This window comes from Parambassis ranga, chromosome 12 (assembly GCF_900634625.1).
Source record: "Parambassis ranga chromosome 12, fParRan2.1, whole genome shotgun sequence".
Lineage (NCBI taxonomy): Eukaryota > Metazoa > Chordata > Actinopteri > Ambassidae > Parambassis > Parambassis ranga.
In genome coordinates this window covers 4083093-4110539 of record NC_041032.1, presented here as the reverse complement: position 1 = coordinate 4110539, position 27447 = coordinate 4083093, and the positions used below count along the sequence as shown (strand labels likewise).

General features: G+C 40.2%; 2 protein-coding genes across 3 annotated transcripts in view; both read right to left on the bottom strand.

Annotated features, from left to right (window-relative positions):
- igsf9a (immunoglobulin superfamily, member 9a) overlaps positions 1–17931 on the bottom strand; it is a 48588-nt gene extending 30657 nt beyond the window's left edge. The window contains exons 1-4 of one of the 2 annotated variants that reach the window (XM_028417623.1): positions 17675–17931; positions 8465–8559; positions 8161–8352; positions 846–992 (exon numbers count right to left, since the gene is read on the bottom strand). In XM_028417623.1, the coding sequence (XP_028273424.1) occupies positions 846–992; positions 8161–8352; positions 8465–8525 (400 nt within the window). In that variant the 5' untranslated portion in view covers positions 8526–8559; positions 17675–17931. The remainder of the gene's footprint in view (positions 1–845; positions 993–8160; positions 8353–8464; positions 8560–17674) is intronic. The other variant, XM_028417624.1, reaches the window with a different exon arrangement.
- Positions 17932–18452: 521 nt separating this feature from the next.
- Positions 18453–26571, bottom strand: LOC114443517 (transmembrane protein 230-like). The gene is made up of 4 exons (XM_028417625.1): positions 26449–26571; positions 23614–23728; positions 22549–22671; positions 18453–20016 (listed from the first exon to the last, which is right to left on the bottom strand). Exons 2-4 carry the CDS (start codon positions 23713–23715, stop codon positions 19876–19878), a joined length of 366 nt encoding a protein of 121 aa, XP_028273426.1. The 5' UTR covers positions 23716–23728; positions 26449–26571; the 3' UTR covers positions 18453–19875.
- Between the last annotated feature and the right edge of the window lie 876 nt (positions 26572–27447).

Genomic DNA, 27447 nt, shown 5'->3' with positions numbered 1-27447 from the left:
CATCATATAAATAAATGACACATTTTATTACATTATATAAAAATAGTGCTGCTCATGTCAGAAACTGAGACATTGGACCAACACAGCATGGATCCAAAGAGAGGAGAGTGTCAGAGATGAACCTTTTTTCTTGTAAATAATTACCATTGCTACCATCTATATATGGACACTTTTTGCAGAACAGACCTATGCAGCATGACACATCTGTGCAGACAGGCCTAGTGTCTTACCTTCGCGCTGTGGATTTTTGTGGCCAATATGCACCATGTGGACACTGCTGTCAGAATATTCTGACTGGGGTGATGTGGCAGCAGATCTACCACACCACCCTTCTGTATACATTACACGTTTAGTGTAGTATTGACATAGATAGGTCATCCCTTCACAGCACCTTTTGCAGCTAGTGGGAAAAATGGAATATAACATGCTACCAATGCTACAATAGCACCCCCTAGATTGATGTTTATCAAAGGCGGATTTTTTTTTTTGTCTTGATTGATTGGTACTGTGGTCCGGTGCCAACACATTCTAATGGGTAATCCACAGCCATGCAGGACTAATGATGTAATTTGGATCCATGAAATAGAAGTAGCTAATCCTAGCACTGTACTAGTAAATATTTAGATACCAATAGTAATTGATAATTTGGATCCATCAAAGAATATGCAGACAAAGTATTGGGTACAGTTTTCAGATCTCAGAAACACCCTCTTAAATAGCATTGAGGCTGCATTTACACTGATGAGTTAAGGTGAGCCATCCTATGTTTTTACTGCTGATGGAAATCCTCTAAAATTTCTTATAAACTTTAATCCAATTCCCTAAAGACACGCACAAACACCCACCAGTTACAGAAAGCAGAGTCCAGGTGCCATTCCGCAGCTCATCTGAGGGCTTATCCAGTAAGAGGATTCGACACTCGTACAAGCCCTGGTCTTCCAGCTGCAGGGCTTCCAGCCTCAGCGCAGTGAGCCGTACCAGAGACACCCGCCCTGCAGACAACAAGTGCAGATGGAAAGGTGAGAGGGCAGGCGTGAGCAACATGAGTTAGGCCAACTGCAAGTGAGCCTGATTTCACTTGTCATCTTGCAGGTCTGAGCTGTGTATAACTGTTGGTGTGCGATGCTGAAAAAAAAAAAAGAGCGTCGCCCTCAAATGTTGCCTGAAAACAACCACACATGCACGCGCACACACAAAAATACAACATAGAAATCGGATCTCTTGGTTGCCAGGTGACAGCTCCCTCGAGCCAGTGTAACTTGGAACATCAACCCCTCTATCTTTTCCAGTCTGCAGCCCACGTCATCCTATGTCTACCTACTTTTCACACTTTATCAGACACACAATTGTCCAGTGACCCAGCAGCGAGGCTGAGGAGTAACTCAATGAGAGCATTATGCTACGCGAGAACACACACACTTCTCTCTGCATCAACTCAGAAATAAAAACATGTCAGCAGCAAACACTGCCTCTGTGCCACTGGGAGCTCTCTGTTGTGATGGTAATTATTAACGGAGGCTCTGATTCCTGGTGACTGTGGCAGGGAGGGACAGTCAGAAAGAACCAGGAAGTGGGAGTTCGGTATGTTGGCAGCGATAACATACCCTATTTACTTTTCCAAGCCGCCAAAGGGGACAAAATCCACAGGGGGGGTGGGGGTGGGGGGGGGGGGCTAAAGTAGAGCAAAATACACATCAGCATACACTCAGAGGGATTAGCACATTTCAAAATCCTACCCTTTGACCCCTGGCTGTTTATTTTTTTCCTCTCTCTCTCTCTCTCTCTCTCTCTCGTGTTTACTGCCACAGCGAGATATAGGTCGCTATAGCACCTAAGAGGAAAGGTTTGCTGAGGCAGGGATGTTGTGGAAACGTGACTGGGAGTCATTGGATAAAAGCAAAGAGAAGGGGTGGAGAGGAAGTAAGATCATGACCTCATGCCACGACTGCTACCCTTTGAAAAATGCATGACTGCAAAAGATTTGAATGCAAGGTAAATGGAGTGTGAGGCTGGCGAAGGAGCACAACACACACACAAGATGCAGCGACACAGAGGAGCTTTAGCCTGTCAATGTTTCTGAGCACACAGAGTCTGTCGGTTTGTGCCGCACACCTCTGAGAGTGAACAAAATACAAAGCTACAAAAAAAAACTTAAGCAAGTCGCTTGCATGCCAACAAATGGTGAGAGTAGTAAAATGAGGCCGGTTAAGCTTTGCATTGTTGATGTAAATAAAACAACAGCATTTCCATGTTCTTTGGTCACTCCTGGCTAAAACACACAGTGTATAGTCCTCTCAGTATTTTATTCCCTGTGCATAAAAAAGGGGTTGGTTGTCACATTGTGGTGTAAAAGTTTTGTCCACAACCTTCTGGCTATTTCTGTATTTTTTACTAAGAAGAAATTGCTAGTAAGAGCATCTAACATTTATGACCATGTGTATTTCATACAGCCAGTTTGTAAGGGTCTTGCTTGAGGTCTGAGTGATGTAGATTTTTATCCTACAACTGTACATAACACTCACACACACATCATTTTAATCATTAATACTTAAAATATCACATACGTATGGGTGTGACCGCTGTGGGTGCTGACTCATGTCACTGTTTCCTCCTTCTGCCTACCTTAGCTCCACTAGCAGTCTACCTCTTTGCCTGTATTGAGGTTTTAGTTGATATTATAGACAGTTTGTCCACAGTTTTACTTTAACTTTTATTTTTGTTCATTCAGGTTTTATTAAATCTGTCAGTGCACACATCCAGGTACTATCTGTGGACATGCGGCTACAGCATTTCTATATGTGCTTATAAACTCAGTCACCTCGGATTTGGCATCGTTCACAGCTTTGTGGTAAAAGGAACAAACCATTTAATCACAGCCTCGGTGTTTACAAATGTGCTGATGAGGCTGGCCTCAGGCTAATTTCATATTATAGAAAATGTGACTCAATTCAAATTGAGTATATATAAAAGAGCAACAACTTTGCACCAAACATGAAGGTCTATGGGGATTGACCATAGAGCATATAAAAGATCGACTGTCACTAGAAGAACTGTTGTCTTTGGCGCTTCCTGCTTAGCTTCATTTTCATACCTTAAGGCTATAACTAAATCTCCTATAAGTCCCATTCAGCAACACACAATTGCACGGTGTATTTACTTGCCCTTAAAGGCGTCTGTCCGTCATCATGATCTCATGTGACTGAGGAAAAACAGCACCATTCAATACAAGTTACAAATGAAATAGTAATGAAAAGTCTGACAACTTAGATTATTAAATGCTGCGGCCATTATCTTTCTTAAGACAATGGCTTTAAAAGGAAAAATAAAAAAAGCTATCTTCACTCAGCTGTGCTACTAATTAAAAACCATTGTGGTATTTGAGATGGATCAAGAAGCAGTAAGAAGTGCAATCCTTTGCACAATCACATCTTTGAAAAACCATTTTTTTTTAATCAAGAATTCAGACCACAAGCTCTGAATGCTATGTCACTCCTGGTTGTCTGCTGTTTTATTATAATCAGCAAAGTTTCAAACAAAGCCAACTCTTGAGAAATGAGGTCTTTTACAAGGCTCATAGTGAGTCAGACACTTTGTTGAAAAGAGGAACATTTGGAAAGCCGTGCTCTGTGCTTTTTTATTTTTCTCAGTTTATTTGGAGTGAAGGATGTTCGGGAGATATTGATTTTCTTTCTTCCCAAATGGATATGTAACATTTTGGAAATGGAGTCTTCAAATTATACAGAAAAAAAAGAAAAAGTCTCTGGGTTGGAGGAATCATCAGGAAAGCTTCTTGTGTAGTTTGACAGGGGGCTGTATGAAAAATTATTTAAATTCAATACTATTTTGTGCGACACAGACGTTTATGTCCCCGAGAATGTGATATTCACGGGCAGCCGGCCCACATCGTCTCTAAGAGATGTCGTCAGTTCTTGGCAGGCTGTGCGGAGGCATTCAGGTTTCACTGAGAGAAAAGAAGCAGATAAGGTTTCACTCCTCGTTGCTTGTGGCTTTAATAAGCTCTACTGTGTCATGGTTCGAAATTTGAATGGAAGTCGCTGTCAGAAGCTGAGGCCTCCTCGCTTGCTGTAACGAACACGAGTAATCACAGCGCGGGCTCTCATGTTTGCCTGTGTGGGAACGGGAAGCGAATTGGCCATTTTAGCTATGTGTAATGTGTTTCTCCTGCGTACACACACACTGATCGTGATGGGATTTACATGGGAAGAGCTCAGGAACAGTGCATTTATACAGCTGTATTTACATTTTATGGAGTCAGCAGCTGTATGGGCGCTGAGGGACTGCTCACAGAGCTGACACTAATCCTTTGATCTTTACTGCTCTATTACAACAAATACATTTAAACCCTTTTAGCTTGTAACACTCTCCGGGGAGCAATCGGAGGATAATCTAATGTATCTCACATGGTGTAAGGCTACTAACGTGGCTAAAGACAAAGAATAATGATAAGAGGGAGCGGACTGCAGTCAGAAAAAAAGTTCCATCTATTTAATAAAGTGGAGAGAAGGAAGAGACGGTGGAGCATGAAGCCTGAGCCTAAGCTCGGTGAATCACTTGGACGATTTCCACTGAATCACAACTGCTAAACAACAGTTGGAGTCTGGGTCCTGGAGCCAAACTGTTGAGACACCCGAGAACATTCATGGCCTAAGGGGAGGTGAAACACACACCCGTCACTACATCTCTAAAGTTTCCCATGCTGCACCTGTTACTCCCACAACAGCCAGTATACCTGTGAGAAAGCCAGAGCTCAGCATCAGATGGGACAAAGCTTCTTTTTCAAACCTTTTGTGTCAGCAAAGAACAGCAGCTCACTGTTTTGTCAGCGGAGAAGCATGCGATTAGCATACCTGTCCTTTTAAAGACAGTGCTTTTCTGTGCTGGATCTTTTACGCATGAGTGAGGTGTACTTAAACTGTAATGCCTGGGCCGAAGGGTAGGCAAATTTGAAGAGTTTTACAACCAGTATATTGGCTGGCTCCTTCATCCGGCGCAATGAGGTGTGACATCGCTGTACGTTGAAGGATCATCTTCAGAGTGCGCAACAAAAAAGGCTACTGTCATTTATGAGCCTGGGCTGGAATTAAAGTCTGCCCCACTCCCTCTTGCAATAACTCATCAGCCAAGGTTCACCCTGACTTTATTGCTATGTAAATGTCTGTATCGTATTTCCTTGTTGGGCTGGGTGAGGGAGTGGCATCCATTGAGATGAAAAGGCCTTGACTCGGCTGAAAGAAGGTTCTGATCCTTTGACAAACACAAACCTAAATGCACAGACTACTGCTCATTACTGTGTGTTACAGCAACCAATGAATCTCATATAAGAGATATTGTAAGCTTGACAGTGACTTATAGATAGCAATAGCCTGTATTTAAGGAAATACAAATCCCAGACCAACCAACAAGTAGCCTATTGTCTGGTGTCTCTATGCAAATACAACTCCACTGTGTATTTGGTACAATTATCAGCCATACCAATTCCATCAACACTGCACTCTCATTATAATGGTCCTGTCTCTAAAGTGGATCACCCAAATGCTGCAAATACCCAGCAGCTCACAGAATGTGAGCTTAACAGCTTAAAAATGGACAAAACAACTGCATTAATTACTCCCATATGACTAATAGTGCTGACTGTTCTTTTATAGAAAGACCATCTAACTGTCTGGAAAGACCCTAAGATACGATACGTCTTAAGTGACTGCATGACCCATTTGTAAGTTGTAAGGAAACACAACAATCCACTGAAATCCTTGAAAAACAAAATATTACAATAATATAATAATAATAATATATAATATATATATTATAATATATATAATATATAATATATTACAAAATACTTGCTAGATACATTCTAACTTCAACCATTCCGCCATCCATCCATCCATCATCTGAACCCGCTTCATCCTGCAGTGCAGGGTCACGTGGGGCTGGAGCCTATCCCAGCTGTCTACAGGTGAGAGGCGGGGTACACCCTGGACAGGTCACCAGTCCATCACAGGGCAACATGCACAGACCAACAACCATTTACACTCACACCTACGGGCAATTTAGAGAGACCAATTGACCTAACAAGCGGAGTACCCGGAAAAAACCCATGCAGGCCGCCCTCCTTTCCGATTGCCTTGCCTTCACAGTATGCTTATTGGTCCAAACAAACTGCCAGGTCATAGCTTGATGGATTTTTTTGAAGACAACACCCACAGCAAGGCATTTATTTTGAAAGTAACTAAAAAGGCTGAAATGTATGCACATACTAAGACATGTATAAACATTCATGTTTCCACTTTTAGATTTCCATTAAATCAAAACGTTGACTGATCTTTTTTTTTCACTTCTCCTCCAATTTCAGGCATATCCGGTTTTGCCAAGAATGCCACTAGAATTTAAAAAGCAACTGGGTGTGAAGAGTGTTTAGCTGCACAGCATGAGTTTGAAATGACTGACGCAACAGTAAGTAAGTCTGCTTTTGAAGACGATTGCCTTAGCAGTAATTATAAAATTAAATGCTGATTATCAGTATCCACCCCCATCGATAAGCAATACGATTAACAGCACAGTGCCAGCGTGCTGTCTCCCTACTCCCACCTGAGTGGTAAAATGTATAAATTAATTTCACCCTTTGAAGTGGTATCATCATCATACCTCTTCTCTTAATGCTTCAATTTAATCTAAAACCTCCGCGGTACTCCGGCAGAAACTCAAATAGCCTGAAAAGGTCTATAGGTTGAATTTCTCTTTAGGCATTTGTATGGGAAAAGAAAATGGTTCTGACAAAAAGGAAGATGTGAGCCACCCAGACATGCTTTCTTTTTGTCCACACTTGTTCCATTGTTTGTGACTTGAAAGGATAACAGAAGCCACACAAAGGTATTCTTGGTCTATTGAGGATCTTTTTTCCCCACAGAGTTCCTTTGTTCTCTCTGCTGTGGGCAGAAAGTGCACAATACATGATGATGCAATGTGAGAGTTTCAACTGCTTTAAAAGTAGCTCCCACTAATGGTGGGTTGAAAGGCCATCAAGGTGTGGTACTTCATGTACTCTGAGGCCCACATACTACTTTCCTTGTTTTAATCGAAGATACCGGGACAGCCCTGATTTAAACATACTCAACTTGGACCAATGGAACAAAAATGTCATCCTTGTAGTATTCCATTGCAGCACAGAATTTTTTTTTGATGCAGGCGCACATCAAAAATTTACTTTCCACGTACCTGGAGGGGATCTTTAATTATTGCAGGATGTTTAGTAACAAGCACAACAAAGTTCGGGGCACAACAGGGCTTTGAGATAATGTTAACATTAGTAAGCAGAGGATCTCCAAAGTCAGTCAGTGGCACTCATCCTTTGGCAAAACAAAATGTTTCACAACACTCCACCTGTACACCGAGATACTTAATCCCAGCCAAAGTAGTGCACTAACCAACCAAGATAACTATCTCTATGGCACTAATTGCAAGTTTATGGTGTTTTTAGGAGTAGTGAAGCAACAGTTTACACATAAATGTAGGAGTTGCTGTAATCCCAGTTTAAGATTACAGTTTAAATTTTACATTGACAAAAAAGTGTAGAAGCTATCGAAATCTTAGCTCAGCAAAGCCTGGATATAATTATCTTGAATTAGAATTCACATTTGGCACATATAGACGTGTAGGAGTTATTTAAACCCTGAGGCCTAGATTACAGTCTGGATTAAGGTTCACATTGGGCATGTAGTAATACAAATGCATAAACTATTAACATCGTATCAAAACAAAGCATAGATTAAGGTGTCACATTAGAGATGTAGGCACAGAAGTGTGTCAGCTGTTGTAATCCTAGCTAAACAAAGCTTGGATTAAAGCAAAATGAATTAAATGTCACATTAGGCATGTAGACACAGAAGTGTAAGAACCATTGAAATTGCTTAACACAGCTTGAAATAATGTCCTGAAATAAAATTGACATTTGGCACACTGGGACAAAAAGATAGGAGTTTCTGAAATCTAAAATAAACCAAGTCTAGCTTAAAGTAACCTGATTTAAATTAAAGATTAGGCATGTAAGCAAAGAAGTGTATAAACTATTGTAATCGTAGTACTGAACTATTGATAGATAGATAATAATTGACAGTTACTGTCTTGATGACAGATGCTCACCTTCAAATTGTGGGTGGACACGAGGAGCGTAGGATCCAAATTTAATCAGGACAGGAATGTCAAATCCCTGCCGAACCCATTCCACCACATGGAGAGACGCGGCCGCTGGGATGGGCGGTGGAAAAGTACATTCCAGCTCGACAAAGCCTCCCGCTTTTCCACGCACCTCCGACTTCACAACTCCAGTGGTCACTGTGTAGTTTATGAGAGTGAGTGATTAGTTTCAGTTGCAGATAAGTAATATATTAGCTGTGAGCACAATGGGTAACAAAATAATGTAAAAAAAAATGATGGAGATACTTACAAAAGTGGCAAATAACTGCCACCAAAGTGAAAGTCTGCAAATTTGATCTCGCTGACCCCATATCTGTCACTCATACAACCTGCAGCATGTTCAATCTGTTGGCAAAGGAGACACAATTGTCACAACCACATTACTTCCTTGGCTGCACACAAGAAGACAGCCATCTGTGACAGATTTCCAAACTAAAAAAGGCTAAAGCGGCGCTGCCACTTCTGTCATAATTTCACAGACAGGGGGGAGAGGATTGTTCCGATTTTTATACAGCTTTCCAATAACTGGAATTCATCCCATATCATTACACAAATGGGCAGAGCAGCCTCTGCAGCCAGAAGACTCCCTTGGCCCTATATTCTTTTCTGAAAGTAAATGTCATAAATGTCAAATAAATCTTTTGAGAGTCACGTGCGGAGCAACATCTAAGTGTTTTATTTAGAGCACATCAATGAAGACATTTGGCTGGAACAGCCAGGAGGACTCAGCACTCAAGGACAGAGATACGCTGAGCTGAAGGGAGCATATAGGCTACAGTTGGGCTTCAAGGAGAGCAACTTAATGTCAGCACAATCCCTGCTCAAATACACCAACGTGATAGGTCAAGTTAAGGTCACATTATTTGGACCTTCAATAACATCTTATAACAGAGGCCACCACCCGCTGTGTGAAATGGTTTTTTAAAACTGACGTAACCGAAGTTGCCATTACCAAGCATGCTCACAAACTGTCACTGTGTTCCATATATATATATATATATATATATATATATATATATATATATATATATATATATACACTCAACAAAAATATAAACGCAACACTTTTGTTTTTGCTCCCATGTTTCATGAGATGGACTTGAAGATCTAAACTTCATTCCAGATACACAATATTACCATTCCTCTCAAACATTGTTCACAAATCTGTCTAAATGTGTGATAGTGAGCACTTCTGCTTTGCTGAGATAATCCATCCCACCTCACAGGTGTGCCACATCAAGATGCTGATCTGACATCATGATTAGTGCACAGGTGTACCTTAAACTGCCCACAATAAAAGGCCACCCTGAAATGTGCATTTTGTTTCTGCTTTATTGGCGGTCTGGGGACTCAGAACCAGTCAGTATCTGGTGTGACCACCATTTGCCTCATGCAGTGCAACACATCTTCTTCGCATAGAGTTTATCAGATTGTCTATTGTGGCCTGTGGAATGTTGGTCCACTCCTCTTCAATGGCTGTGCGAAGTTGCTGGATATTAGTGGGAACTGGTGCACGCTGTCGTATACGCCGGTCAAGCACATCCCAAACATGTTCAATGGGTGACATGTCCGGTGAGTATGCTGGCCATGCAAGAACTGGGACATTTTCAGCTTCCAAGAATTGTGTACAGATCCTTGCAACATGGGGCCGTGCATTATCTTGCTGAAACATGAGGTGATGTTCATGGATGTATGGCACAACAATGGGCCTCAGGATCTCATCACGGTATCTCTGTGCATTCAAAATGCCATCAATAAAATGCACCTGTGTTCTTCGTCCATAACAGATGCCTGCCCATACCCTGACCCCACCACCACCATGGGCCACTCGATCCACAACATTGACATCAGCAAAGCGCTCACCCACACGACGCCACACACGCTGTCTGCCATCTGCCCTGAACAATGTAAACCGAGATTCATCCGTGAAGAGAACACCTCTCCAACGTGCTAGACGCCATCGAATGTGAGCATTTGCCCACTCAAGTCTGTTACGGCGACGATCTGGAGTCAGGTTAAGACCCCGATGAGGACGACGAGCATGCAGTTGAGCTTCCCTGAGACGGTTTCTGACAGTTTGTGCAGAAATTGTTTGGTTATGCAAACCAATTGTTTCAGCAGCTGTCTGAGTGGCTGGTCTCAGACGATCTCGGAGGTGAACCTGCTGGATGTGGAGGTCCTGGGCTGGTGTGGTTACTCGTGGTCTGCGGTTGTGAGGCCGGTTGGATGTACTGCCATATTCTCTGAAACGCCTTTGGAGACGGCTTATGGTGGAGAAATGAACATTCAATGCACGAGCAACAGATCTGGTTGACATTCCTGCTGTCAGCATGCCAATTGCACGCTCCCTCAATGCTTGTGGCATCTGTGGCATTTTGCTGTGAGACAAAACTGCACATTTCAGGGTGGCCTTTTATTGTGGGCAGTTTGAGGTACACCTGTGCACTAATCATGATGTCAGATCAGCATCTTGATGTGGCACACCTGTGAGGTGGGATGGATTATCTCAGCAAAGCAGAAGTGCTCACTATCACACATTTAGACAGATTTGTGAACAATGTTTGAGAGGAATGGTAATATTGTGTATCTGGAATGAAGTTTAGATCTTTAAGTCCATCTCATGAAACATGGGAGCAAAAACAAAAGTGTTGCGTTTATATTTTTGTTGAGTGTATATATATATATATATATATATATATATATATATATATATATATATATATGGTATTATTCCAGCCTCAGACCTTTCATATGGTATATTCACAGGCTATTCTTTAAGGTAAGTTCAAAGGTTTTCTACTTTTCAAAATAAAAGAGCTTCATCATTGTAGATTGGTCAACATGTTTCAGCAAATTAAATTCAGATTGATATATCACGCTCACGGTAATCACACTTGTGATTATTTTCCTATATATCGTAGGGGTGTGCGATTTGATGATAAATGATCGTGAAGGATTTTAACGTATCGGCGATCTACCAGAACGGACAGATCGTTTTATCGTCCATAGAGCACGTTCTATTAATTGCAGTTCTATGTTCGCACAGAAGCATGAGTTTTCTTCACTTATCCAACTCTCAGCGCGCTTAATTTTAGTAAGTTATTTAAATTTTCATGCTTATTGAAAACTAATACTGAGTGCACATTATCAGAGTTGTTGTTTGCCTTTAAAATCTACTGATAGTTTTTGAGAGGTGACAGAGTAGGCTACCTGAAGTCATTTACACAGAAACATGCAAATTAGTGTCAATGTAAAAACAAATCGTGATAAAATCGAGATCGTGACTTTATCATTAAAGAATCGTGATATAAAATTTTTGCCATATCGCCCACCCCTAATATATTGTGATTACTGGGGAACAGAAGGCTCAGAAAGGAAGTGAGTGATAAGTGCAACTTCATCGCGTTTATTTAAAGAGGGAGAGAGAGTTGTGCGTATGAAGAAATATGTTGCTAAGATGTTAACCTCCTCTGCAGCTGTGTTCCTCTTTCTTCCGCTCTGATCCTTCTGTTCTCCGTGTTTAGTCCAGTAGTCGCTTGCGATTATTTTCCTTCAGGACGCCTATTGCTTTGCACTTCAGGCAGGTTTATTTCCACGGAACTCCCCAGATCAAAGATCAAAGGTATGCCTAGCAACGGCAATCAAACTAAAAATGCATTCATTTACCATATGATGTCATATGACATACCAGGCACCACCAGCTATGACCATGTATTACACAGCCTCACCCAACAGTCGATATCTTTGGCTGTTGTTGCCATGACATCCACGACAGCTGCGTGTCAGGTTGGACAGTTAACAGAATGGGGTTTGAGGTACATCTACAACTAGACACATTATGTGAGATATATAACGTGCCACGCTGGTCATAAAAACATATTAATTCAATTTCCTACAATGACCAGATCGCTGCTACTCAATGACTTTATATTGATTAAAAATAACCACCCGATTGCTTTAATGGCTTATTAGAAATAATCATCTGTGATTATCAACAGAAAGTCATTAGCTGTGGTGTTTGACATGTTAGATAATAATGGTCTGTTCTTCAGAAATAACAAACTACAGAATGCCTCAGTTTATTTAGTATCGAAACCATAACACTTTGGGTATCAAACGTTTTTGCTGGCATCCAGATTTGTACATATATACAACAGTATATACTATGCTATAGTATTGTTTGCTTGATGTAAGCATGCGTGTGACACATGACATTACACAAGTTGCAAATATAGAACTAAAGTGAACAGATCAGCCCCATGAATTAGCCATATTATCTGATACCCCATCTAGATATTCAGTAAATATCATCTGATATTGATGTGCATCCCTAATGCCCATATCGGCCAGTGCTCACATATGCTCATATTTCCTAAAATTTTTCTGAAGTGGAGTAAACATATTAAGAGTGGCAATAATAATTTGGCTCCTTCTGGCATAAGCAATCATTGCAAACAGCAACTCTACTAGTAGGTTTTGACACTTGTCATTTGTAATGTTGCACTAAGGATGCATATAGTGGTGCGATCCAATATATCTGCCATATATATATATATATAATTTGGAGATGCAGGGCTGACTTTGGATGATCGGACTAATGATGTCCTTGTCATCTTGACTGATGCAGTTCCTGAATATGAGCTGTAAACACACTCCTGTCCCGCAGCAGGAGCAGGAGCAGCACCAGGCTATATCTGCTGTCCCCAACCATAAGGCTTTTTATGGGCTTTTTTCATTTCATGGCTGGGGCAAAGTCTGAACCGGTGAAAAACAATTACGCAGGCTGTCAACAGCTGCTGCGCTTGTTCTAACACACCCCCATGCTTCAGCAAACAGCACGGCAATACACAGATTTTCCACAAAATCAAAGTGAGAGTCACCAAAAAAAAAAAAAAAATCCTAAATCTGCAGCACGTCTGCTGATCACAGTCTATTGGAACATCAACAGTCCTCTCCTCTGCACTTCACCCACGTGGCTTTATGCAAAGCAGCACAACAGAGTTTTATCCTGAACTTATTACATTTGATTTAGGCCTCGAGTGTTTGCTGAGAGTGAGCCAGACCAGCCAAGGTAAAAGCTATAACATCATAATTCTGTTCTTTCTCTTTTTCATACAGCATGCGATGATGAGAGAACACGCACACACACACACACAGTCACTGCTGCCTGTTGCCATGACTAAGCTTCCTTGTTTGCCATTTAATGAACAGATGCTCTGCACCTTCTTCTTCATCATCATCTTTATCAACTGCCTCATGTTAACTCATAAGAATGATATGACACCTCGACCTTGCATTTGGTGTCCGAATACAGACAGCTAGAGATGAATAAAATGTTGTTTATGTTTTTATTGCATTCACAAACTAAGATTTGTGCCTCTGGTGCAATAGTAAGGCAATAAAGTGAATCAACAAAAAACTAAATCTGTTTGGAGACAAAGAGGAGAGAAAGTGCGGCAAGCACAGCAAGAACAAAGATGAGGGGTACAAACAAAAAAAAAAAAATCTCGTTAAGCTGCAGGACATTTTCTGTCATTAAATCAGAAGCAGAAACTCAGAGAGCCGCCAAAACAAAGAGGCCTGCGCAGGTGAAACTCTCAGCCATGGTAACGCAGATGGTCTCCAGACATTTCCCTCAGACTGCATTCTCTCTTCCTCTGACATTGAGGACATGCATAAACATAAGCACAGTGACAGCACAGCACTCTGGAAAATGTTTAGAGCTATAATAAATGAGCCAGTAGCTCACAAAAGAAAGCGGCCTGTCTCACGCTGATTTATCAGCTGACAGAAATAGAAATGTCAGTGACAGGCATGCTGTTGGGATTCTGTGTTGTTGCCGTTTTAATCTACATAAGGAGAGAAATGGGAACCAGCTGATTAATCATGACCCAGGCACAGTAGCAGATTTATCAGCGGCTCTGCCTCATCCTACCTCTGCACACTTAAAAACGAAAAGATAAACGGCCTCTTGCACACAAACGTGTTCTGATCAAATTCTGATTGCAGCTGTTGTTTGTTTCTTTGCTTTTATTTTTACACAGCTGTAATTCATGTGCACTGAATAAGGTTTTTTTTAAATCAGCCAGCACGCTAAATTAACATTAACCTCTGACCAGAGTGGGAGTAAAGACTCGTTTCTGGTGACCTACAAAAGGTAAACTTAACAAAACTGATCATTACTTTAAAAGAATCTACAGTACAGAGCGGTCCAAGACCTAAAGGCCACTTGCACTGTGGAGGTTTTTGCTGATAAAGCAGTGACTCACATATATATATACTCACATGCTACATCACATAATACTCTGTTAAGAGCTTACAGATTGTTCCAACCTACAAGGTTTCTTTCCTGTCACAATGCATGAGTACTTTATACTGCACTGCTGGAAAGACAGTCTTATAAACTGTATAGCTTTAACAGGACAACAGACCAGAAAGACCCACAATGCACTTCAAAAATCTGCAAAGGTGACCTTTAAAAAAATAAAAAAAAGCATCCAATGACTACACTAATACGTGCTACATGTATATTATTTACTATTAATCATCTTAGTTTAGCATGGTAGCATGTTATTATGAATAGCACTCGATTATAGCACTGACGCTTTATTATATTACTGCAAGATAGATTCTACTGTAACACAAGCTGGACAATTGGTTGCAAAAGAGAAATATTGAGAGACAGCCTGACAGTGTTGAGTCTCAAAGGCCTCACTGCTGTGAGACTAGATTTACTTTGGACTTCCCTCCCTAAAGAGCTGACTTTCAACGAGAACCATTGAGTCAATATGTCTCTCAAGCTCTGACAGCCTTAATGCTTCTATAGTGGTAAAGGAAAATTCACAAAGCTTTTAAAGGAAGTTAGCACTTTTATTATTACAGTTAAAGGCTTGACTCCGACCTGAACTTTACTTTTCAGAACTTTTTAGGGTCCTACATCTCAAGCCTGCTTTAAAGCTTATAGTAGACGTCTGGTATATTCCAACATCTTTCATTCAAGAGATTCAATTAGATTCTGACATAATCATTTTCCTGTGCCTTTTTGGACATGCCTTGATTAGCTGAAACATCATGGCTGTCAGCTGCCTCTCACAGTAAAATTGCATTCAGTCCACCTTTGCATCAGTAATTGTCATTGTGATTAAGTTACTTCAGAGCTTAACCTCTTCTCTGCAAGGTGCTCACATTGTTTTGTCTGCCCTCTGTAAGTCGACGTTCGTCATAGCACACAGGTCAGAGGAGCCCGTTTTAAAAATTCAAACATACACTTTCCATCACAATAGGAACCCTCCGGCTTTGGTTTGATGTGCACTTAAGAGAAAATAGGACAGACTGAAAAGGGGAGCAGAAAACTGAGGAAATAATTCCACTGTGTGGGTATAGTATCACTATGTGCTCAGAGTACAAACACTAAGTGTGCTCCTCATGAATCAAGTGAAGGTTCAATCCATCAGACTCAAGTTAAGTCCTAGGTCAAACTGAAGTCATGAACTTTATCTACTACTGACTGAAACAGAAATCTATAAGTGTAATCAATTCATTGCAAGTTTGTCATTTTCTATGTCAAAAGTTTTGTGTGTTTTTATAACGGAATCAAATAAGACAAGTTATCATCTGTTGTCTGTCTGCTGCTCCGTGTTCCACCTTGCTCCACCTTTTCCCCCACAGCTCATGCAACGTGACTGTCTGCATGCTATTTCAAAGTGAGAGGAGATTTTTGAAGTTAGAGTTTTTAATCTTTGGGCTTGGGGATGAGGATGCTATCGTTTCAAAATTAAAAGATGAAACTGAATGAAAACATTCAGTCATGGCCGTTAAAGTCAAAGTAAGGTCTTGGAGTCTCCGCTCGGATGTTGATGACTTTTTAGTGGAAGTTATGTGACTCGAGGCCACCATTGTCTGCAGGTAACACTGAGCCATTCTTCACCTTAAAGCGGCTTAAAACTTAGATTCTCATTAGTGTTTACTGACCTATACATGATGAGCTCCTATGAATACACTACTTTCTATCAGTTCCCTTCTTTGCGTTTTGAAGTAGGCCGAGCTAAAGAGCCAGTGATGTCACTTACTTCCGAACACCAATCACGAAGAAGCAACTTTTGAATTTAGAAGATCGCTTGTCACAGAGAACAACCTGAGGTGTCCTTAGTAAACGGCAGGTGGGTTTAAAAAATACTTCTGACAGGAAGAGCCAACCATATATCACAAGCTAACTTAGACCAATCAGATTCTTGTGGTCACCACCATAGACAAGTCATTGTACATAAACCACACCTCTTGCTGCCAGTAGCTCTCACAGGGTGGCCTGAATTCATGACTATGACACATCACATAAAAAAAAATCTACACTAAGCTTACTTTGTTTTTCTTCAAAATTACACTATTATCATCCTTTATCTCAGCCCTTTAGAATTTAGTAAAGATCCACTCTAAGTAAAGTATGCAAAAACGTCAATGTGGGAAAAAAGGAGTTTTCCTGGTAATCATCTGCATCTACTGCAGCCTGTTTGGGTATCAGGTGTGAAGTGTTTATGCATATGTATGATTCAGATGGCATCTACGCAAGCAAAGCCCCTGTCCTTCACAACCACAACAACAACAACAACAAAAACTCATTACAGAATTTCCACTAAGCTTCTTCTGATGGTGTAAGATTTATGGAAAATATGATATTATGGGAAAACTGTGTCCATGTGTGCGCCTCAGCTCAGGCTCAATCAAACCACAAACACAATCTGAAATCATTAAATGAAGCCTGTCTGGGAAAGTTAGCAAAGTATTTCTCCCATAATCACACAAACAAAGATAGACTCCAGTCGATAGCACAGAAAAAAGAGGCGATTTGTATGTACTGGTTCGTTTTACGCTGTTGTTTTCTACAGTTGTGCATGTTTATGAGATACATCCCTGTTAATGGGACACACGTAACAACCCTGATTATCTTTGAATCATCTGAATGAACTGCTGTGAGTTTATTTATTAGCAAAAGCTTTTATAAGCAAGTTTCAAATGTATCACACCATCTTGTTTCTAAGGGTTAATTGTTTGTTATAGAGGTTGTCACATTCAATTAACACAAACAGCCACCAGAGGAAAAACAACACCGGCAAAATAAATAATAAAAACAGACCCACTTCGCCCATGTATACATAGCCCATATATATATATATTGCCTATATATATGGGCTTGATTTGGCCATGAGAAACGGCTGCTCCTGAGTTCAAAGTTTCTAAGTGTTTCATATTGCACATTATAATGAAAATCCCCCCACAGAAACTTCATTACTGGCATTTAAATGCATGACACAGTTCAGAGGATTGAGAGGAAATTTCGCACTCCCCCAGTAAGAGAGAGCTCGGAGCATTAATTTCTCATCCTTTCAAAGCTGCTGGAAGTCAGAAACACTTTCAGAATCATTAACATCTTTTTTTCTTCTTCTTTTTTTTACCCTTATCTTACCTGTGGCTCTGTTTGAAACAGTCGCAAGTAGGTTTCCTTTTTTAAAAACGCATCCTGCGCATGTTTAGTCCAACTTCAGTCTGTGTGGGTCAAACTAACAGAAACAAAAAAAAAGTGGGACCTTGTTTCTTTCTTTTCTTTGTGGAAAGCTACCTGAAATATGAGCGTGCTCCTTTTTTCTTTTCGTTAAAGCCCACCGGCAACAGGTGTTCATTACACGTACAGGTGACAGTGAGGTATCGACGTACTCTGCTGCTCCTAGGCTGCGTCCAGCCACCCCCCCTCTCCCCTTCCTCCTCCTCCTCCTCCTCCTCCCTCCATTGGCTGCTCCTGTTTCCTTGTTATGTTCAAACCACATCAAAGCGCACAGCACAGACGAGCAGCGTGAGCCTCTGAATGTTAAATTTATTATGTGTTTGCGCAGGCAAAGGATGAAATAGTGTATTTTTTTAAAGCCTTTAATCCTCCTGATGACATCCAGTGTAGCGGTAACCACAAGAGGGTGTCCTTTACCTGGTGATGGTGGCAGAAAACATGGGGGGAGTTACACTTGTTGAACCAGGAAGTGACGTCACTCTTTAATGCAGTAAAACACAATGACAGAAAATGAGAATATTGTGGGGTTTTTTTGTATTTGTCCTTTAATCAAGTCAAGTCAACAAGAGAAAAACAAACTCTGGATCTATTGATTGACTTCAAGAAGATTTAGTTATTTCAACAATCTGCCTTCAGAACCAAATGTTACATGGCTGTAAATGACAAACACACCAACTCTGAATTGACATTATTATTGTTTTTATTTCCTTTCAATCAAGCTAGTGTGCATAAAAATACATCTTTCAGAAACACACTTTATACAGGAAGTTATATATATATCATTCAAAAATAGACTGTTCTTGGATAAAACAATCTTACATAATAAAATATAATTTACTGCAGTGACACATTTCTAATATTTGTTTAGTACTGTGAAACTCCAGTGCAAAGCGCTCAGAGATTTTTAGTCAATACTTTACAAGCAGCAAATAAAATGCATCTGTAAAGAGTCACTACTCATTCATTGTTTTCATGGCTATAGATTTTAAGTCACAAATATTTCTATATAAAACACTGCTGCTATGCAGAAAGGACTGTCGGCCAACCAGATTATTATTACCAGATTACAGCATATGAAACTTCACTGAGAAGGGCCTGTCCGTATCACGTCAAGGTCCCACATCCTCTTGTTGGGTCAGAATTACACATTATTCCTTAGTAAGGAAAGCATGATGTGGAATATTTGCCAAAATCCAATATGATGATATTTTCATCTCCTTCTAGCCAACTGCCAGTGCATGCTCATATTTTTCCACCTAACTACAAAGAACATCAAGCTTTTTCTGTAGTAAAACTAATTTATTAAAATGAATAATTAACTTGTAGTGTTGAACAAATATGAAAGCATAGCCATCAGTTTCTGACACTTTAAAGAAGACATTGACATTGTTTTCCCTTCCATACATTCACTAATGTAACAACAATGGCCAATTTTTCATTTTTAAGACACAGATTTGTTTATGTCCTCCGGATTATACTGCGCATCCTTTTCCCTCACAGTATGTGTGGTCTGTTATTTCTGAACAACAGAAAGCTGTTATGTACAACAGACCATTGCTCTGGATGTGGTTCATGCTCCTGGGGGATCATGTTGAATTTTGACAAATTTGATTTTATTCCGTTTTTGTAAAATAACTGATTTCTTCAGCAGGGAGCCATGTAATAAGAAGAATAATGTGCCACAATCTGCTTATTATAACAATTTGACCCCCTTCGGGGTGAGTAAATGCTGCATCACCAGCGGTTAAATGACTGGCTCGCAGCACATTATCCCTGCAGAAACATGTGGTGAGTTGTAGAAAAGCAAAATGTACTGTTGCAGCCCAGCAGCAGGTTGAATACATTCTCTTGAGTGTTTGTTAATACAGTTGCAGATATAAAGTCGACCATACTTTTGTATAAAGAGTAATAACAGCAGGGAGAGGTAAACAAACAAATAAAGCAAAACTTTTGCACGACAAACACACCTCTTTGTGGCAGGCTGGTGATAAGATTTTGCTTTTTCTTTGCTACATACATTCAGAAAGTAACAGCAGGCAACAGTCTCAGGATACACAATGTTACAAAGAAAAAAAGATGTACCAGCAGCGTCAGTGGAATTTGTCTCAGTCGCCAAAATCTGGGATGTCGTCATAGGAGTAACCCCGGTAACCCTTGGCGGCATAGTAGGCGATTCTCAAATGGTAAAATCCAGGAAGGAAAACAAGTATCCCTATGATGATGACAGGAATGGTGCGGTCTGGATGCTGAAAATAAAATGTATCAGAAGATGACATTACCCTGCACTGGGGGATATACGAGCCTTTGTTAACCAGTGATCTGTACTGTATACAGATGTATCACACCCACTATTATACAGCGCATTAAAGACTAATGCACTCATCATGCTTTAACGTGCTTATCTCCACATTGCCTGGCAGCACAACACAAGCACCCTGTTAATGAAAAGGGTGTGCAGGAGGCATGCAGACGTGATGACTTCATTCATCTGTCAGAGATCTGGTTTCGTGTAAGTAAGCGCAGGTTTCATATACAAGGCGGCAAACCACCAGAAGGCACAGGCAGCCACCGCTGTCAACACCAAATTCAGGTGTTTAACTTCACCACCAGATGGCAGCCTTGCGCACTGAGTCACTGCAGCCGTCTGAATGACGATGCACTGCTGCATGGGCTGCATGTGTATTATCCCATTGCACATATTTATTAGGACTTCTGTCCTAAAATATCCACTCCTTATGAGTGATGATGATCTTCATCAGAAAGAGATATCTCAGTTGTTATGATAAAGCTTGATATAGATTGAGAACTGAGCAAACACAATCCACTGAGAAGATCAGGTGACGCAGAGCTCCACTCGATTTAAGTTTTTTTTTTTAAATCATTTATCATTTAAAATGATGAAAAGGCTTCTTATTTTCAAATTTATTTTATGTAATCAGACTTATTTTTTAATCTTAGCTGCCTAAATTAGTTGCTACATAAAGTTAGGAGTTAAAGGCTTCATTATCCTTATACACACACAAACACTTTTACTGCAAACAGAACCTGTGCTTTCTGTTCCTCCATTATCTAGCACTAGAACCTTGTGTAATCTTCTATTTAGTTATGCTATTTTAATTTGTGTGGGCTAATTGGCAAGTACAGCAGACAGCTCAAATACCCTGATTCTGCCTTCATGTCAGATCACATTTTCTGCAACTACAATCTGCAGACAAGGAACATTCACATTAACCTCCCACTGATAACTACAAATATAATATGTGCTGGATTAGTTATCTCCCACATGGTGAGCTGAATTTAAGAAGCAGAGGATCCACTGAACTTGGCCCTCCCAGCTATAAAATATCACAGTTTACATGTTATATTCAAACACAATCATGCATAGCACAGCGTAGCGGCAAGGAAAAGCAGGAGCGTAGCAGACAATAAAACGTAAGGACAGCAGATCAATTAGAGTTATTTAAAGACAAGACTAATGTGGCGTGGGTGTTTTAATTGCTGCGAGAGTTGAAATTGTGGAAGCTGTGCTGGCTCTCTAAAAAGAGTGTCAGAAGCAGAGCTTGGTAGAACTTGTAATGCTTTATTGGCGATGTCTTCATAGCAAAGCATCACACACCAAAAGCCACTGCTGAAAATGTAGACTGTCGTGTTTACTTACTAATCATCAAATACCTCGTAGAACATTTAATTCAGAAAATGTGTTTTACTATTTCTGTTTTCTGTTTTAGTTTCAGTTCTACACTGAAAGTGTTTGGGGGAAATGTAGGTATTTATGCCTTAACATAAACTGCTACAGATCCAGTTGTGTTTTTCGTATCCATATAACTTGCAAGCGAGATCAGTTGGAAACAGTGCATGAAATAGAACTAGTACAGCACACAATCCCCAGAAAATTGTTCTTTTATTTAGTTTCTATTCTTGTTTTGATTAAACAAAGCATATAGAAAATGTTCTTTTTGAGTTTTTAGATGCTAGCAGGCAGCTTTTATTTTTCTATAAGGAAAGCTAGTTTGCTATACAGAGACCCCTTCTTGGCAGACATGAAAATGTCCCCAACTGCTACTATCCTGCTGCATCCAGATGCCGGATGCATTAGAGAAGCTGTCCTTAGGCAGTGTTTGGAGTCACACTCTGCATACAATAAAGCATAAGTACAAATCTCTTCTAGCTCACACAGAGGAGCAACAAAAAGTGAGATATCTTCCAAACAGGAATCACACTAAAAAGAGACAAGAGACAGCCTAGCAGGGTATTTACTGTCGGTCTTAAAAGGTGAGTACTCTACAGCAGTTAGAAACGCTAATGTTGCACAAGAGGCACTTGTCAGTTTGGACATACTTCCCTACATCCTCCTCCATTCATGTTCACAAAGAGGTGAAGTGAAAGTGGTCCCTGAACACACAATAGATAAGACTGAAGTAAGAGTAGCTGGCATGAGGATGTGGATTTAGGCTATTATATGGTTGCTTGAGTTATTTTAGTAAAATTAGTAACAACCTAATAAGGTGGCTGAATTTGTGGAGTGACTCACATGCATGACCAGACTGGCTACCACAAACAGAGAACACACACACACACAGAGGATGAGTGATTTCATCTGCTAAAGAGACTATTAATACATTACATTATACATAGTAAACTGTTGTTGCTGTTCTGCATATTTGCTGCTAGTACACCATTTTTGCATATGAAGACTGTAGAGTGTTTTTAGCTATAGGCTAAGCCCTGACAAACTCTGACAGACACCTGTCAGTTTTTACTTTGAAGAGAACACTTACCTCAACCTTTATAATCCCTGCCAGAAGAAGGGCACCAAAGATTATCAGTAAGGATCCAGTGAGAAACAGGAATATTGCCAGTGCAATTGCCTTGTAGGGAACCTTTGGTGGGCTTCTCTTGAACTGTAAAGGATAAATTGTTGGAGAAGACACAAAGCGTTTAGTTTTCTGGAGTCATTTGTTATCGTTGTTGTAAACAACAACTGGCTTAGCTGACAAAACTGTCAAAAATCTGTCTTCTTTCATAGGAAGCTACTCTCATCTAATTTGTTATAGAGCGGTGCAAAGGTTTTCAATCTCACATTTATTCTGCAGCTATCTTCAGCGACAAGAAGATAAAAGTAGTTAAGCGACAAATGGTGCGGCCCCCCCACAGCGTACTGATCTTAACATCACAGTCGCTCTGGGATTACATGAAGAGGCAAAGGCAACTGAGACTGAACCCAGAGAAAAACAGCATAAAGCTTAAAATGTGTCTAAGTTTTTTTTAATGGTCACACTGTGGCTATGTCTCAGTCCATTAGCAGCAGTTAAAGGTAGGGTAGGAGATTTTGAACACTCAGGCAGAGTCAGCCAGATTTCCAAAGTAAACACACGCCCCTTTCTCTCGGAGCTCACCCCGAAGCCACGCCTCCCAATCACATGGACGCGCATTATCTGAAGACGAGCTGCGGTCTTTGACTTCGGCCATCATGCACGTACCTCTCTGGTGTGCGCAGAGCAGGAAGAGAGTGACAACCAGCCAATACTCCGCGCAGGGTCCACCCGGAGGATTGGCTGATGTTTTTAGCGTTTATAGCTTCCACAGATGATTAATATTCTTCGTTTTAATGCGAAACTGCCAAACTAATCGGTTGCTATTGTATTGTAAAGAGAAGTTACACTAATTTAACAAAAAGTGAATCAGAATGAAATTTCCTACCCTACCTTTAAAGACCTACTGCATTCTGCAAACTTCATCTACAGAGTCTGGTGGTTTGGTGTGTAGGATCATGATACATGTGATACATTTAGCAATAAAGTCTAAATTAATGAATACTATTAAGCTTAAAACAAACCTCTCACCTGTAAGTCTATGTAGCCGTCTTCATCAGCAGCCAGTCTTGAATACTTGACCTTGTTGTTGGACATTCCAGCTGCCAACATGTTGCCTCTTGTCACCTTCATTATGGCATCAGTGCTATTGGTAAAAGAGAGATGTGAAAGCAGAGGTAATGTTTCAAGATAGCTTCACAATAATCTATAATTACTCAGCACCCTTTATCAATATACAGAATGCAATAGGGTGCTTTTATAGAACACATACACTCTGTCTGTAAACAGTGTGTCCACTTTCACAAGAGCAAATACCACTAACAGTGGTAAAAGAGTTTAGTGAACATGCAGTGTTTCTTTTAGGGTTGGGCGATATTGGCAAAAAAATTAATCACGATTAATTGTGGCATTTAGCCGATAACGATTAATTTGACGATTAATTGATGACAGTTGCACTTACATGTTTTTGACTCTAAATCGGCACAGTGTTCTAGCATGATACCGACAAATCATCAGTCAAGTTAACTACTTCATTCTAACAGGTTAAGCTGGTGATTAGGCACCAACCAGCCATGGAAATATGTATTGATAATATTGAGGCACAAACTGCTTCAAAATAATAATGAAGCAAACATTTAAAGTAACTTTGTCCTTCAAATGCTTTTATCTTCAGGTCACAAAGCATGTCAACATTAAAATTAAACAGACAAATAGACAAATAAGTTCAGAAAAGTCACATCAGTGATTATTTCAAGTTAAAAAATGTGTCTGTGCAAATGAACCTGTGACTGAATATGTCCCACACTAGTGCATGTTTTCACTCAGACTGTAGAACAGCAGCAGAAAAAACAAACAAACCGGACAATTTCACATTTAAATGTGTGTCTGTGCAAATCAACCTACGTTACGTTCTTCCAGCGCTTAGTTTGGTCGTAAGCAGCACAATGACTAAACGTATCGCGGATTCTCAGCTGAGTGGAATTCTTTCCAATATCTGCTGGAGGAGACTTCGCTGTTGTAATGTTTCCTATCTTGCTGTGGAGTCTGTAAATAAAGATCGGAGTTCATTCATTTGATACGAGCAAATATTCAGTTACTATAGCAACAACCAACGCTCCACGCTTCACCTAATGCATGTCGCGGCACTATATACAGCTGTAGTGTAGTGTAGTGTTGTGGCCTCGCTGCGCTTTCTTCGGCTTTCTTCGTGCTCGGGCTTATGGTGACAGACGTTGAACTTATGTTAGAAACGTGCTGCTCCGCATTATTTAACTGAACACCACTGCCTTCCACCATTATTGTTATTGTGGGCTCACATGTGCGCGGGTGATGGTGAGACTACGCCGCACACAAAAATGCATCATCATGACGCGGCACTAATCGCCGTAATCGATAAGTGGCAAATATTAATCGATTACAGTTTTTCTGACGATTAATTGCACACGATACGATTTTGCACAAGCCTAGTTTCTTTCCACTGTGTCACTTCTGCTTGCCACGTACCCTTTTCCAGCAAACATGTGACACAACTTTCCAGTAGACATTTATTTGAAGCAGTCAGTGAAGTGCTCTGTTTGAGGTGTTTATTTGTGAAATGAAATGCAACAGTTGCAGTGAGATTTGAGGAAAATTTCTCTTGCTCTGCAAAAAGTGATGTTTCTTTAAAAACCTGCTCAGAGCCAGGGACCATTTTATCTTGGAACATTATGCGTTTCCACCACTGCAGCACCAAACCCAACTCAAATGATGTTTTTAAAGAGAGAGTTTTATAATCAATCTCCTGCACCTTCTTCACCCACGAGGGCGGCTACTGTTTTTAATACTCACTGCCGTTTCGGCTATTTATTCTACACGAGCAAGTCAACATAAATAAAACAACTATTTTCTCATAAATTGAACAGATCATCACTGCTTCACTGGACACTGCAAAACTTCCTCAATATATATATTTGCCTGAGGGAAGTTTGACTACACACGAACTGATCTTACTTAAGGCCAAAGTTCTGTTAATGTTGGAGACATTGGCTCTGTGCATCCTTGCACTTGAGCCTCCCCCAACGGGAAATTGTTGTTCCTGCTTTAACACAGTATGGAAAAGCTTTCAGAAACTTCGTCTTATTTTGCTGACAGCTGTCACATCAGCTTGCCACTTGCCTCTGCGATGATGAAAGCTCCGTGTTGTAGTTATTGTGGGGTTAGCACTGCAAGCAAGGGAACGCTCTGGACTGAGCAATAATGGTAATTAAAAAACATGCAGCTGTGCATGAGTGACAAAATAAGCATAAGTATATATAAGTATTCATTAAACCTGCTTTCAGAGGGAGAGACCTGGCCTTGCTGTGCAAATCCTATTCAACTTCAGATGATTGTTTTACATGTATTTAAACTGGATGTTTTTAACATTGTACAATAGAGGGATATAGTAATCCAGACACACAATATAGGAGTATTTTGAACTGCATCTTAAACTGAATGGTGCGAGAGGACGGTATAGTGTGGAGCTATGATACTAGAAATCTTACGTATAGCTACCCTGATTTACAATACACTAATCTTATGTGAGCTTCTTACTGTATATGTTACAGCGTTATCCCTGTGTCACACGAGAAACTCCTTCTGTAGCTTCCCCCGGAGTACAAGTTACCATTCATCACAGTATACTGTTATAACAAACAAACAGATAATGTTGTAACAAATAACGACGACGTCCGCTAACTAACCACCTAAACCTGCTGAGGTTTTGCAAAGTAACTTACCTAATTAGCCGGAGCGTTAGCCTCCTGGAAAAGTTATGCTATTAAAAGCTAACAAACGTAAAATGCGCTAATACACTGGTTTAAATATCGCTTCTTCCGCTTCACCTACCTTTATTCAAGGTGTAATAAACGCCACAAACGTTTCCATGTAACACAGACGGCTCCTCATCGCTGCCACATCTACACTGTTTTCATGGGTTTAAAACTAGTACACCAACTTCCTTGTTTTTCTTGCTACAGCGCATGCGCACTGCATTGTCCTGGTTCTTATCCTGTTGTAAGTTTTTCAGACGCTTCGCCACTATATATACTAATATAATATAATATAATATAATATAATATAATATAATATAATATAATATAATATAATATAATATAATATAATATAATATTAATGAAGAGACCTCTCAATTGATTTTTTTAATCTATTTTATATTTAGGTCAAGGCAATTAAAGGTGACATATTTTTATCAATAAATCACAGATAAAGTTAAGTCAAGCTTGTTGCAAATTTTTTTTTTTTTTTTAAAGATACTTTAGTAATCCCAGAGGGAAATTGTTTAAGGCTGCTGCCAAACAGTGTCATACAATGACCAGCAAGGCACGCCACACCAGTAGAGGTACAGTACACTGGAGGCAGTGCGGGTAAAGTGTCTTGCTGAAGGACACACAACAATGACTTAGGGAGGAGTTTTGATCAAACCACCAACCTTCCGGTTATTGGACAACCCTGCTATACCACTGAGCCAATTGTGTATTATATTCATATGTAGACTTTTGGTCTACATAAAAAAGAATAAAACAAACCACAAATGTTATACTTTACTGCAACTCTAACTTGTTGCAAACTTTTGCTCTTAACATTTCTCAGCCTTCAAATATGTACAAAACACTGGAGCAAAAGCAACTGAAGGTTAAGCATCTTCACCTTCCATCTAAGAGTTTCAAGAATGTCATCCTCAAAAATAAAAGCATCCTGAGCTTCTTTGTGCTGTGCTGTCTCTTCAAAGATCCTTCTTTCAGCGCCCACATGAAATTGTTTGTACATCAGTCACCTTTGTGATGCGCAGACATCTAGATGTGGCAGTGCTGTAAAACGTTTATTGGT